At 44.8% G+C, this 14,326-nt stretch overlaps 1 protein-coding gene across 1 annotated transcript in view; it reads right to left on the bottom strand.

The window, feature by feature from the left end:
* Positions 1-1,390: 1,390 nt before the first annotated feature.
* Positions 1,391-14,326, bottom strand: part of BBS2 (Bardet-Biedl syndrome 2) — a 263,238-nt gene continuing 250,302 nt past the window's right edge. Inside the window, exon 20 of the mRNA XM_085638719.1 lies at positions 1,391-3,133. Within this exon, the coding sequence (XP_085494845.1) occupies positions 3,027-3,133 (107 nt within the window). The 3' untranslated portion in view covers positions 1,391-3,026. The remainder of the gene's footprint in view (positions 3,134-14,326) is intronic.

The raw sequence follows: 14,326 nt of genomic DNA, 5'->3' as shown, positions 1-14,326 counted from the left end.
AGCCAGGAGTACAGAAGATGTCGGAGGGCAGCGCTGTGATTTCTAGGAGGGCGGGGCTTCCTGTTGCTGGCCAGGAGTGCAGGAAGATGTCAGAGGGACGGAGGACGAAGGAGAGGCGGCGGGCATTTCAGGTAAGTGTTTTTTTTGTGTCATGTTTTCTTCTTTTGTCCCTGCCCACCACCCGGTCCGGTAGCAGCCGCTACTGCTGCTGTAGCAATAATGTAATAGTGGTCTGTTGTCTGGCACACTATGGCAGGAAGGGAGACTAGATGGCAAGTCAATCTGGTCTGAGATGAGGGGCTATGAGGAGCCCTCGTACAAGGTGGCTGGCAAGAACAGATCGTACAGGTGACCAAGCAGGACAAGTTAACAGGAGATGCAAACTAGATCAGCTGTCACAACTGTTTCCACATGCACGGCATACAGTGTGCATGAGAGTCGGTCTTTGAAATGACCTGCTGCAGCTTGCATAATGGGCCATTAATCCAGGTCCCAACCGTAGGTTCAACACCCTTTCTTGGAAACAGAACCGAAGGGATTTCAGGGATTCCTTTATCTGTCCTTTCAAGGTCTGGATCTTATGTCTCTGAGATCCATTTGTGCTCTCTGTATTTGCTGCTTAACAGTGTCTCGCACAGACATTAAGACCCCCGCAGGAACGTTTCCGGTCTATGGCTGGAAAGTTTCAAAGATAAAGCATCTACAGGAAGAATAGTACCTATAAGAAATGTGGGTTTCCTTTGCAAAGGCATTTGGTCAAGTAGCAATGGTATACTGTTTCACACAGATTTCTCCAGGTCTAGAGCAATAATGTGGGTCATCACAACAAACACAAGCTTGACAGTTAGACTAACAAAATAGATTTTAATTCCATAAAAACATCTCTGCAACTGAGCCATTAACATATACAGAAACAATGCTCACAGTATGACAGAAGACTTGAGGCCCGATTTAGATGTTGGTGGACAGGTTACTCCGTCACAACGGTGACGGACAGCCCGTCCGCGTAGATATAAATCCCATAGGCTATAATAGGATTTATATTTCGGGCAACGGATATCCGTCACAGTCGTGACGGAGTAAGCCGTCCGCCAACATCTAAATCAGGCCCTAATAAACCTGTTGTGAAAAAATTGAATTTTAAAGTGCTTGCCAGCTAAAGGGCTGAGTCATGTTATGCTATTTGTATATTGCAGAGTCTGACAGTAGTTCGGTGTGTAGTACAGCAAAATCTCCAGGTTTACCTTTCCTATCTCTTTTGAACCCACAGCGGAGTCTGTCATCAGGCAATAACATCTTTTGTGTTTCCTATTTTGGTCTGTCTCGGCCTGTGTGATGTAACCTGCAAAGTTGGAATCAGATAAACAAATCAGCTGTGGTCATGTTAGATGGTTGGGCTGCAGTGGCTTAATTATTCTGCTGTGGGTTTATGATTTGGTTTTGGAGAGGTTCGTTGGAGGGGATTTTCATACTGCTTATGCTTCTCTAGGGTCGGTGATGTGTTTTGTCATTTCTTTCTCTTAAATCTTGTAGTCGCTAATGAAGTAAGCAGTGGCATTGTACTCCACAAAAGTGGCATTTCTGTGTTGTGCTGCATATGAAATGTTCTGTCTAAGGTCTTCACCGCCGTTAGGTTAGTATTTATGTTTAATTGTCTTTCTGTGTTATGTATTTAGCTGTCAGTGCTGCTGAGAATGAAAGAAATTAAAGATGCCAATATGGCATGACAGCACCAACAAGCTACTAATCATCACACTCTTAAAAGTGTGACAATTCATGCTATTACATGCCCCCAAAGCTATAAGAATGGCATTGGAGGCAAATACTAATAACTGGAAATGTAAATTGAAATAATAAGCAGAAGTTGTTGTGCTCGTACCTACATTTGCAGACACCACTACCATGTGGCAGACAGTCATAAACCCTGGTGCTGGCAATTAAGTGCCGGTGCTGAGCACCGGAAAGCACCGGCACAAATTAAGCACTGACCCGTGCCATGTATAATATGTTCTAACTACTGTTTTCTTTTAGATGATAGTGTATAGCAAATGGTAATAATATTTTACAGCTAATGGCCACATTTTTAAAGACACATATAAAAGTGTAATAAATATCTTCTGAATTTAGAAAACTATTTTATCACAATAAAATAATGAAAGTCAACATAGTCATAATATTTACATGATGTTGAGTCCTAATTGCTTTAAGCGATACAGGAACAGTAACATAACCGGTTGAAGAAACAGCTTTCCCTGTTGTTTCCTATTAGTATGTGTAAAATAACATATTTATAACTAGAAAGTTAAATGATGTAGGTATTCTAGAGGCCCCAGCTTAACAATGAAACTGTGCAATATTTGCGAAATGTATTAAACCTGCAGCTGCTGGTGAAATCTTGTTGTATCGGACCAAATCATTAATGTGCCTCAAGGGTCTTGCTTTGATTCACATAAATAAAGAACAGTGATCTAGGCTTTGTAGGTTCAGTCATGGTTTTGTAACCCTACAGAGAGAATAACGTCTGACATGTGGAAAGTACAGATGGTTTGCAGGGAGATAAAATTTTGCCTGGAATAGATGGATGGGAGAAGAAAAATAACTTAATCTAACAAATCTCTCACACACAATTAAGAAATTACTCAAAGAATCACAGTAATGTTTTACAAAAGAGCTAGCATTCAGATAGATAAACAACCGAGTTGCTTATTCACAAAGAGGAATGTATCAAAACATGGACCAAAAGTCGAAATGTCCTGCTAACAGGTGTACATAACACTATTTGAACTCTCTAAAACACTTCTCCGTATGCATCCAAGTTAGGCGTCGCTAAACCAGTGTCTAGTGCAAATGTACAGGGATTCTTGTAAGCTAAAGGCAGCTTGCATCCATGGTCATAAAATCCCAGCACAATTAAACCATTCTGAATGTTCTTCAGGAAGAGTTTTCTTTTTTCTCATCTATGCTTCTAGGCAGATCATTCCTTACTGCAGGCGATGAGCGTTCTCAATGCTTTTAAGGCCAACTGTCTAAGTTGATGCAGTCCCAACACGCATTATCTTGAAAAGGACATTTAGGTTGTTGCCTCGAATGGCATCCCTGCAGGCTGAGATCACTTGTGCCTTCGGTTTTCCAACTGGAAAAAACATGATCAGAAAGAAGTCAAATACCTTTATTTGTAATTTATGGTTTACAACATTTTATTACATAAACACAACTGCAGTATATTAAATAATTATGTAGCACTCTTCAGTACTGTCACCAGCAAGCCACTTGACTATAAATCCACAGCCTAAGCGCCTAGTTTCCAAAATCATAAACCCACTTCCATGTTAGTGCAGGGAAGTGCCCCTTTTTAGGTCTCGCCTGAGCCAGCGCATGCGCTGCTCTGACGAGACATTTAGTGTGTGGGCTTTTAAAAGTGCTACCACAGCTGTTTGGCTGGCATCGAGTGTGCGGTTACACGCATAATGACGAGCAGAGGTGCTATCTGGCTTTCCTCTCACGTCATGGTGCGCGCACATCGCACACCACTTGCCAGCCTGCTTTCACTTTTGCCTTTTAGCGCGCGCGCGCGCACAACTCCCGGGCTTGTCTTTATTATATGAGCTGGATAATCTTACTTGTGCTCAGCCAGGACAAAAGTAGAAGGCTTTTGATAATAACTTTATCCGGGAACGTGAGCCTCCCTAGGATGGCAGTCGAGTTACTAACCCTGAGCGTGGAAATGGAATAATTGGCATCGTGCTTGTGATGGAAGTAAATGCAATTCATACGCCTGCTGGAGTTTGCTTGCTTTGCAGTAAGCTGAGATCCAAGGCAGTTCACAGCCGCAATCATTTTCAGTTTAAAAAAAAAAAAGGTTTATTGGGGTTTGTTTTTGTTTCCCCATGATAGGGACGTGCATATCCTGAGTGCCACTTTCACGAGTTCAACTTGTGCGTCGTGTTTCCCGAAACAATTATCTCGGTTTAACTTGCCATATTTACTTTTATTTAATCCACTTTTACCTTTGGTATCAATACCAGACTTGTACCTGGTTCCCCAGTTACTAAGTAGGCAGTTCTGGTCGTCAAGTTATATAAATATATCTCTATGCCTTTATATTATCATTTAATAAGCACGAGGCAGCACCTTTTAAGGCCTCAGTCAAACCCCACTCGAGTGTGCACTTTTAATCCTATAGGACGTTAGCAGGGCACAATTTAGGACTGTGGCCCAGCTAATATCTCCCAGGGCAGAGAGGTTTATGAGTTGATGATCTAAGGGGCGCCATGATGACTTGCACTCATGGGGCGCTGTATCGGATCTGACACAAGTAGTGACGCATATCAAAAAAAGTATTAAAATTTTCTGCATTTAATAGTTACTGTTTATAGATCACGTTATTTCCGTCCCAGCCTCACTTTAAACAACCAAACCCAAAGCAACAGAAAAGACTCTACTGCAGCAAATTACGTCAGCCCAGCTCCAATAAACGTGTTGGCTTCGTCATTATACTGTGGAACTATTAAGTAAACTTGACAGGCTTCCTAAACTGCTAGGCCTCTGCAGCCTGTACTAATACAGACATAGTCTCTATTATGATGAAGACGTGTATTAGCATCAGGTAATAATTAACCCAAGTGCTACTTTCCCCAGTTCAACTTGTGCTTCATGTTTCCCGAGTTTAACTTGTGCGATATCTACTTTTTTTCCCCATCCTTTTATGTTGGGGTTGGTTTTTATTTTCCCATGATAGGGACGTGCATTTTCATGGCAACATTGTCTGCAAAGCATGTTTGCACTGACATTACAATGCCAACATTAACAAGTGTTAGCAGGAAACAGACGCCACTGAGGCACAAGCCAGACCAAGCCATCCTCCTTGATTGATGTTTTGGAATTTACACGTGTTAGCAGGAAATGAGCTGAGGCGCCACTGGGGCACAAGTCAGACAGAGCCATCCTCCTCGATTGATGTTTCCCCTTAGCGGAGATTATGTTTACGATTAAATCCAAACATTTCTATCCCCCATAAGCCTGTACTTTCTAATGGTTAATCTTTTACACAGGGTTGTTTGCGGGACGAAATTTTGTCCACAATAGGGGTAAAATGCTGGAAAAATAAACCAAACACAAAATTAAGGGGTTACAAAACACACAAAAATGGTAGAAAGGATTCACTTTTAAAATGGCCATGGCTATTATTTATTTTGGACTTTTGGATTAACTGTAACACTGTTTACATTATGCTATAGATGGTGTTTTCTCTAGTTTTTGGGTCTTGTTATAAATATTGCTTCGGTGGGTTTATTTCCCCTTATATCGCTATTTAGCTTATATTCGGAGTCACAGCCTAATTGACAATATTTTTGTCACAATTTTTTTTTTTAAAGATTTTTTCGTGCCCTGCACAAAGCAATATTTTATGTAACTTTATCCGCATCACTTCTTCACTCTATTTAAACTCCACACCCCCCACTCTCGTATTGTCTCTCTCCTTCTCTCTCTCCCCTCTCTAATTCTCTCTCTACTTAAATAACTGTTCTCTCTCGCTCTTTTTTAGCCTTTCATTCTCTCTCACCCCTTTATCTGTTTCTCTTTCAAACCCCTTTATTCACTCTCTCGCCACTTCTTTCTCTTGCTCTATCCCGCTCCACTCTTCATTCTCTGTTCGCCCTTTCTATCCCTTTCGCTCTCTATACCCTCTCTAATTCTCTTTCTCTCCTCTCACACATCACCACCACGCGCAACTACAGCAACACTCAGCACCACCACTGCGTCACTCAAGCACACAATAATAGCGCTCAGGGCCACAACATCATCACTCAGGAACACCACAGCATCACTATGCGCTACCACAGCAGTACTCGGCACCAGCACTCAGCGCCACCACAACATCACTTAGCGCCACCACAACATCACTCAGCGCCACCACAGCGTCACTCAGCGCCACCACAGCGTCACTCAGCGCCACCACAGCGTCACTCAGCGCCACCACAGCGTCACTCAGCGCCACCACAGCGTCACTCAGCGCCACCACAGCGTCACTCAGCGCCACCACAGCGTCACTCAGCGCCACCACAGCGTCACTCAGCGCCACCACAGCGTCACTCAGCGCCAACACAGCGTCACTCAGCGCCAACACAGCATCACTCAGCGCCAACACAGCATCACTCAGCGCCAACACCACATCATTCACCACCAGCAACACATCACTCAGCACAACAACAGCAACACCACAGTGTCACTCAAAGCCACAACAATATCGCTCAGGGCCACAACCACAGCGTCACTCAAACCCACAACAGTATCGCTCAGGGCCACAACAGCATCACTCAGCCACACCACATCATCACTCAGGGACAACACTGCATCACTCAGGGACAACACTGCATCACTCAGGGACAACACTGCATCACTCAGGACCACCACAGCATCACTCACCTTCACCACAGCATCACTCAACTACATCACTCAACACCACCACTACATCACTCAGGACCACCACTACATCACTCAAACACCACCACTACATCACTCAACACCACCACTACATCACTCAACACCACCACTACATCACTCAGAAACACCACATCATCACTCAGAAACACCACATCATCACTCAGTACTACTGCAGCGTCACTATGCGTTACAACAGCATCACTCAGCACCACCACAGCATCGCTCAGCACAACTACAACATTACTCAGTACCACCACAGCATCACTATGCGCAACCAGAGCATCACTCTGCACAACCACAGCATCACTCTGCACAACCACAGCATCACTCTGCACCACCACAGCATCACTCTGCACCACCACAGCATCACTCTGCACCACCACAGCATCACTCTGCACCACCACAGCATCACTCTGCACCACCACAGCATCACTCAGCACTACCACAGCATCACTCAGCACCACCACAGCATCACTCAGCACCACCACAGCATCACTCAGCACCACCACAGCATCACTCAGCACTACCACAGCATCACTCAGCACTACCACAGCATCACTCAGCACCACCACAGCATCACTCACCACCACCACAGCATCACTCAACACGACCACCGCATAACTCAGGGCCAGCACAGCATCACTCAACGACACCACAGCATCACTCAATGATTCTTACACTATTTAATTACAACTTCTCAGCACACTGCACAGCAGCCACACTTCTCTATAGCACAGCTTAGAAACATTGGCAAAGTCAATACCTCTACCTAAACACTTATAAGGCCCCCACAATGCATAGCCAATAGGTCTCGCCTTTGGGACAGTATAAGTGTTTAATTATCCAGCACAATAACCTTCATTAAACAACATCAAGTGTTGCATGGCTAATCACTTATAAGGTACCAAAACTGAGACCTATTGGCTATGCCAATGCTTGTTGATATGGCTACCCCCACTTTTTGCCTGGAATCTGATGAAATTGTGACAGAAGTGCACTGGGTTCCTGCTATCCAGATCCCCAGTACCAGATCTCTTTCCCTAAAACTGTATATTTCCTCCCCAATTGGCAATACCGTTAGCACTCCCCTGTAAGTCCCTAGTAATTGGTACCCCTAGTTCGTAGAGCAAGGAGGCTAAAGAGGGTCCCTAAGGGCTGCAGCATGTATTGTGTGGCTCCCTAAGGGACCCCTCAGTACCTACACGCAAACTGTCATGCAGACTGCATGCCAGGGTGCACATAAAAGTGAAAACATGACACAGCATGGCACACATGTGCCCCATTTCTACAAACACTGCATTCAGTATAGGTAAGTCACCCCACAGCAGGCATACAGCCGTAAGGCAAGGTACACTAGAAAAAGTGTGGACATAGCTGCAGCAGCAGATATGCCCCTGTTAAGTTATACTTCATTCTAGTGGACAGGGAAGCCATTTTGAGTACATGTGCTGGATACTGGTATTTACGAGTTCCCCAGCTACATGATGGCTTCACTGAAGCTAGAGATGTTTGGTATCCAACATCTCGTATTAATAAACCCACAATGATGGATTTATTAATACATGCATGCAGCGGGCACCTTCCCTGAAAACCTACAGACTACTAGTGCTTTGGCTGATTGATGTAGACCAGCCTGCCATCCCCACAGGTGAGAGCCTGTGCTCTCTGAGGGCAGAAACAATGTCTGCTCCAGCCCGAAGTATTGTCACCCCCTCCAAGCAGGATGGCCAAGTAATCAGCATATCAACGCAGGAGGCTTTAAAGGCCTCTGCCACCTTTGATATGCAACCCAAGGCTTCCCCAGACAGGGGGAATGCCACCCTCTGTCCTGGGCCCATTTGGCCCCAGGACAGGTGGGAAAATTACCTAGTCATGAGGTGTGCCCCTCTCTCAGGCTAGTACCATCCTTAAGGCGTGTTACTATATGTGGACACGACTTTAGAAATTCCGCAATCTTAGTTTTGGCAGAATTAGGCTCTCTGGGTCAGGGTTATGCCCACTTCCCACGGGAAGTGGTCATATAGAAGGGTGTAGACACCCTAAAGGTAAGTAGCACATTGGCTGCTACCTGTCACTCCCCATAATGCCCCTAAATTGAGTAATTAGGTGGCACACGGAGCTTAGATTTGAGGGACCAAGAGGAGAAGGACACGAGAGCCGTGAGAAAAAGAGAGAACTGAAGACTGCTGTGGACTTTTGGTGCGAAACCCTGCCTGCTGCACTAAGTTTCAACAATCGTGACCCAGCAATTCATCCTGTAGCTGACCAGCTTCCAAGAACCCCAAGAGACTACCAGCCTTCGCAAATTGCAAAGTAATCTCCTTTGCGGTAGAGGAGCTACTCGCCTGCAGGGACTGAAAAGCAAAGTCTGGTCTACAGAGTTCCCGCTCCCTGGCCAGCCCAATGCTGCAGCTCCTCAGGAAGAGGGCTTTGTGCTCCTTAAGGTCAGATCTGCCCCCACCCCCCTCCGCACCAAGTTAGAGGAAACCAAGACCGGCCAGAGCTGCGCAGGACCAATACCCAGGGTACCAGACCCCTTGTAGCAAGCAGAGTGCATAAGAGTCCAGTCAGGACTCCAAGACAAAGCAGTCGTTGAGGGACGTCAGCAACGCAGAGATCCACTTCCAGAGTGGCCCATCTGTTCAGATTTTTCACCCTCAACCAGTGAAACAGACAACCGCAAGGTTCCCAGGCGCACAGAGTCCAGCTGACCTTTCACCCAGGGCCCCAACCCAGCTACTGATGAACCGGCTATGCCCCCCTGTCCCCGGGACTCTTGTGATCAGAGACCCCAGTTGGGAGCTCATGGACTTGTCCCCAAGTCCCCCTCTGCAGCCTGTTTCTAGGTGCCCCCCCCCCCCCTTCTTTCAACCGGCGTAGCGTGCACAGCTACCAACCCCACTGGCACCTCTGCAACCAGATGACCCAGGGCAGGTAACAAGTAACTGCTGGTGGTACTTTGGACCTTGCCCCCCCCAACAACCCCAAGTCCCAAAGGAGATTCCCAGAAACAGAACCCAAATAACAATGCTATAAATGCCTTTTCTCCCATAGGAAAGCATTGTGTGTAAAAGTACTTACTTGGTAACCAAGTTCTTGGTATTAAAATGTATGTAAAATTACAATGTATTTTTCTAAATTGGTCTCAAATTTACTCTTTAGTGTGTGTGTCATTTATTGCCTGTGTGTGTGTGTGTCAACAAATGCTTAGCACTACCATCTTATATGGGTAACTGCTCGCCCACACTACCATGAAAGAGAGCATTTAGGTTATCAATTGTGCCTCTTTAAGCCAATTGGATTTTTGTTTTGTTTTTTACAGTGTGCCTCTTTTAGGTCAACTATATAAAGAGCCAGCTTCCTACAGTTAGTGCTCAAAGAAAACACAACTAGGGCCAAGAAAGGGAGCAGAGAGACAAATATATGAAAAATAATAAAGTACAGTAAGCAAAATCCTCCAGCGAAAGACCCCACCCAGTTTAAATTCTCCCGAGACCTATAGGACCCTGTGTAAACTGCCATACTGATTGTTTTGGCAACAATCTTCATGATCCAACCCTGGGCACCCCTTCCATTTCTGCTGGCAGTAACTCTGACGCAATGGAACCGATGACCTCCAGGACCCACAGCATCCCCCACCTTCACATATTGTCAGGTTGGTCAAGTCTCTCTTTCAGTTGAGTAAGTCCCCCAATTACACAGTCCCTAAAGGTGGCCGACTCTTGCACTCTCACCAGATTCCTTGATCTTGCCCCATCAAGGTCTGGATCTTATGTTTCTGGCATCCTTAATCTTTCTCCACCAATCATCCCTGCCCTGACAGTGCTTCCAGTTTTCCCTGCTTGTTCAACAGTACTCATCTTGACAGCCATGTCAGAGTGGAGATCTTGGATTGAGTTTAAGAGGGTCCTCTAGCCTGCAGTAAGGGCCATATTTCCACCTGGGTTACCCTGCATGTCACATTGGCCCTTTATTTTCTTTTTGCTCTACCTTATGACTCAAAGTAGTCCTCCAGGGATTATTTTCTGGCCAATAGGGCTGCTCTCAGTCAGGCCACTGCCTCCTAGCTGTCTGTTCCACAGTAGTTTCCTCAATACTAGCTCTGATGTCCTGGGACTTGACCAGCGTTCCTTCATGTTCGCACATGCCCTCAGTTACCACATGGATCATGCTTGGTTGCGGGGTCAGCTGAGTAACTCTTCTCCTTTCCTGCATGAGTCCCTGGCTCTATTGTCTTAACTGGAGCACCACGCTTCCCCCACCCAAACCCCTATCCCCAACCAAACAACTTGCACCTGGAGTCCAGCATTGCAGGGCTTTTATCACTGGTACTGCCAGATCTGTGCAGTTGTGCCTCTTGTAGGCAGTAAGGGAAAGCAGCAGAAGGCCACCACTGAGTTTCTGCTGGGACTGCCACTCACAAATGGAGCCCCTCCCTACAGATGTAATTCTGGTCTTTCCCCAGTGGGTTACAGGTACTCTGGCACATACCTGCACAAAAGAGATCAAAGCTTTGGTACAGAGCTCCACCATTATGTGGAAATACTGGCCCTCAGCCCGATCCATACTTTTTCACCCATACCCTGTTTTAGGAAATGTATGTAGTTCTAATCCCAAAGTCCATCTATGAACAAGGTAACATCACCAACCAGAAACAGAAATAGCCCTAGAGCTATGTTGTAGAGCAGTAGGAATGCTTACGTGTCCCACCCGTGTGCTGAGATGTGAACAAGGCCAGCTCTACATGAATGACTGCACGTAGCTGCTTTGTGGCGCTTAAAGAAGAGTGGACCAGACTGAAACAAAGGGTTTTGTTACTAATGATGGGCAGGGAAAGAGGGTCATTTTGCTATTGAGGCTTTGAAAATTCCTGCACAAAGGCTGGCTGCGGGTGTGGATATGGTGGCACTCACTTAAGGATGAATTTAAGGATAAAGATTAAAGAAAAATACTGCTGTACTTGATAAAGGATTCCTTCTTTTAAGCTGGACTCCAGGGGACTTTTTGAAAATAAATATTAAAAGCACTAGTCCTTAACAGCCTGAATGGGATAGAAAAATCTAAGTACAAGAATATTTATCTAGTGAGAAAGTCCTTCAGTGTTGAGAATGTTTCTCATTTGTTTTTGCCTTTATCAGAGCGCAACACTGGAAACCTACTAGGGAATAGAGACACTACTGGCCCTCATGGATCAGAATCTTGCAATTTCGCTTTTCCATCGAGTTATTCTGGCCCTCTCTAGCAGGAACAGAGCTTACAGAAGAAATGCGGGATAGCCAATGGGACTTCAATAGGCACTGTCTGCATTCACCCTGAGGCATGAGCAAAAAAATACTCTTCACGGAGTGGATTTCAGAAGAAAAACTTGAACACCAATACAGGAGTCACTACAGTAGAATGTATGTCTTACTTTTATGTCTCAGACAGTGAGTGACTTTACCTTGGCAGGAGTTAATGTGTGCAACAAAAATTATATCACCAAGCTCCCTTGCAATGTGTTATTCATTTTTAGCCTGGCCGTTTGGGTATTAAATTGTTACGGTTTCATTTCAAAATTGTGTAAAAATAGGAAAAATCACAGATTCTTTTAGCCATTTTTCATGTTATCACATCACAAATATGTGCACTTTGCAAGTGCCTCTAAGGGGAGTGGATGGATAGCAAAAGCTGTGCTTTACACCTAGGCTACAAGCGTATTTGCTAAAGTAACTGCAGAGTCCTGTAGTTTGTCTACAGTGTGAAATTGCCCTTTAATCAACCTAACTGGATTCATATTTACGATTCAATGTATAGTGGCCAAAGCAGCAAACAGAAACAATCTTTGGCAGTCGATAGGTATGGTTTAATGTGACAAAGCATGGGAGCAGAGGCATACAGAAATTACGTGTTCATGCGATAGCACATTAAAGCTAAACCTACCTGCTTTGGCAATGCGTTATGGTATTGGTGGTGATGAAAGAGGGGGGTGTAGCATTGGTGGTAAAATTAGTACTGTGGTAAAGTTTAGTCATTCCCCTATTTAGGAGTCCATTTCGACAACAAGACTAAGTGGTAGCCCCTTCTGAAGGAAAAGCATGCAGGTCTTGCCAAAAGCATTGGGGCGATGGCCAGTTTTACAAGCAGGGTGGACTCATGCTCGCCCCAGAGCCTACTTAAGATCTACCAAGCTAAATCGTGTCCCAGACCTAGTATGGTAGTGAGATCTGGGGGTATGTAAAGACATACACAATCCAGGTAACAAAAAATTAGTTCTTAAGGCAGGCACCCCAGCTTTTTCAGTCCATCTAGATCCTGGATCCCATAATATAGCTGATTTAGTCGCTCTTAGTCCTCTACTTTGTTGGATAAAGATCTGGACTAGGGAGAATCTACAGCTTAACAAGCTGATTTTATCAGATAGTTTGTTCCTCGATGCTGCGCACAGAATCCCTTGGTTTACCAATGTGAAAGCGACTTTTGCCTCTTTAGAAAGAGTAGACATATTTCTGAGCCCCCAATCATTGACATCTCAATATTTAAAGGTTGTAAAAGGGTTATTTCTTGAGCAGAAATGGCTAACCCGTGAAGAGGCTGAACTAATGACACCCTCGGTGAGAACCCACATGGTCCTAAAAACAGCTCAGGATATGGAGCAATTTTTAGTACAGGTCTCTAACGGACGAGGCAGATTTGTTTTGGCAAGATTTTGATATGGTCAGTAATCACATTTTTTGGTCTCACCATGTGGTTGGGTTCAATCTGGATGCAGGTTGCCCTGCAACAATCGGTCTCCGCAGGACATCCTATATTTTTTATTATTTTAGCAGGCCTAGGAAGCAGTTTTCAGTCCCACTGCTAAAAAATCTAAGTTTTTCCAAAAGTGCAACCTGCCCTCGTTTATCTGCAGTTGCTTCCTAATGTTCATGTTTTATTTGCAGTGGTCAGTTTTTTACGGGCTGCATGGATTTCTAGGCGGTCGAGATCTGATTGAATATTGATTTACTGTATATGGAGTTTTTAACTTAATTGATTGTTTATTGGATCTTTTTATCGATTCCTATATGACTGTTTTATCTGTTGTTGATTTTTTTTTTTTTGAAAACCTTTATTAACCACAGGTGCATCAATTGGCAATGTACAGTCCTGCGCCAGAGCATCAGGTCGGCAATGTTTGAATATACACAGTCAGATGATGAGACACAGCCATTTAGCCGACAACCCGGAGTTCCGGCGGCGGAGGTCAGCTGAACATATGTAGAGGAGTTGGGTGTGTACATTGCGTATAAGCGAGTCAATGGTGCTTTTCTGCTTTTTGTCGCGTCGCTTCTCCTCTAAAGCGCATTGTCTGCGAGTGAGGGAGGCGCTGTGTACCAGCCCGCAGCGGTTTTATCTGTTGTTGATATTATTGATTGTATTCTTTTATGGTTGCTTTGGGCAACCGAGTAACGATTTTATGATGATGGTTCAGTGGTAGTGGAACTGGTGGCAATGGTTTGGTGGTATTAGTAGCACTACTGGTGGGGTATGGTGGTGATACTTAGTAGTAGTATTGGCTTTGATGGGGCTTCTGGTGGGGGTGCTATTAGTGAGGTCTGATGGTATTATTGGCCGCCTTGGGGCAGTTGTGGGTGGTAGTGACGAGTGCTATTAAAAAATATGGTTTGTTTTACATTAAAGAAATGTACAAGATACAGAACTGAATGTAACAAAGTGTAATATTTGAGTACACCATTCCAATGTAAAGTAGCCCCTCGTGCAATGCAAGCACTCCATAAGGACCTGGAATGAAACCACCAACCAGCCAATAGTATGAGGTGAGATAGGAATAATCTTCTGGACTGATTTAAAATGTGAGTAACGATGGCTGAAAAAGGCTGATCCGAATAAACCATGGTTGAAGGGG

This window comes from Triturus cristatus, chromosome 12 (assembly GCF_964204655.1).
Source record: "Triturus cristatus chromosome 12, aTriCri1.1, whole genome shotgun sequence".
Classification (NCBI taxonomy): domain Eukaryota; kingdom Metazoa; phylum Chordata; class Amphibia; order Caudata; family Salamandridae; genus Triturus; species Triturus cristatus.
This window is presented reverse-complemented; position numbering and strand designations above follow the sequence as displayed.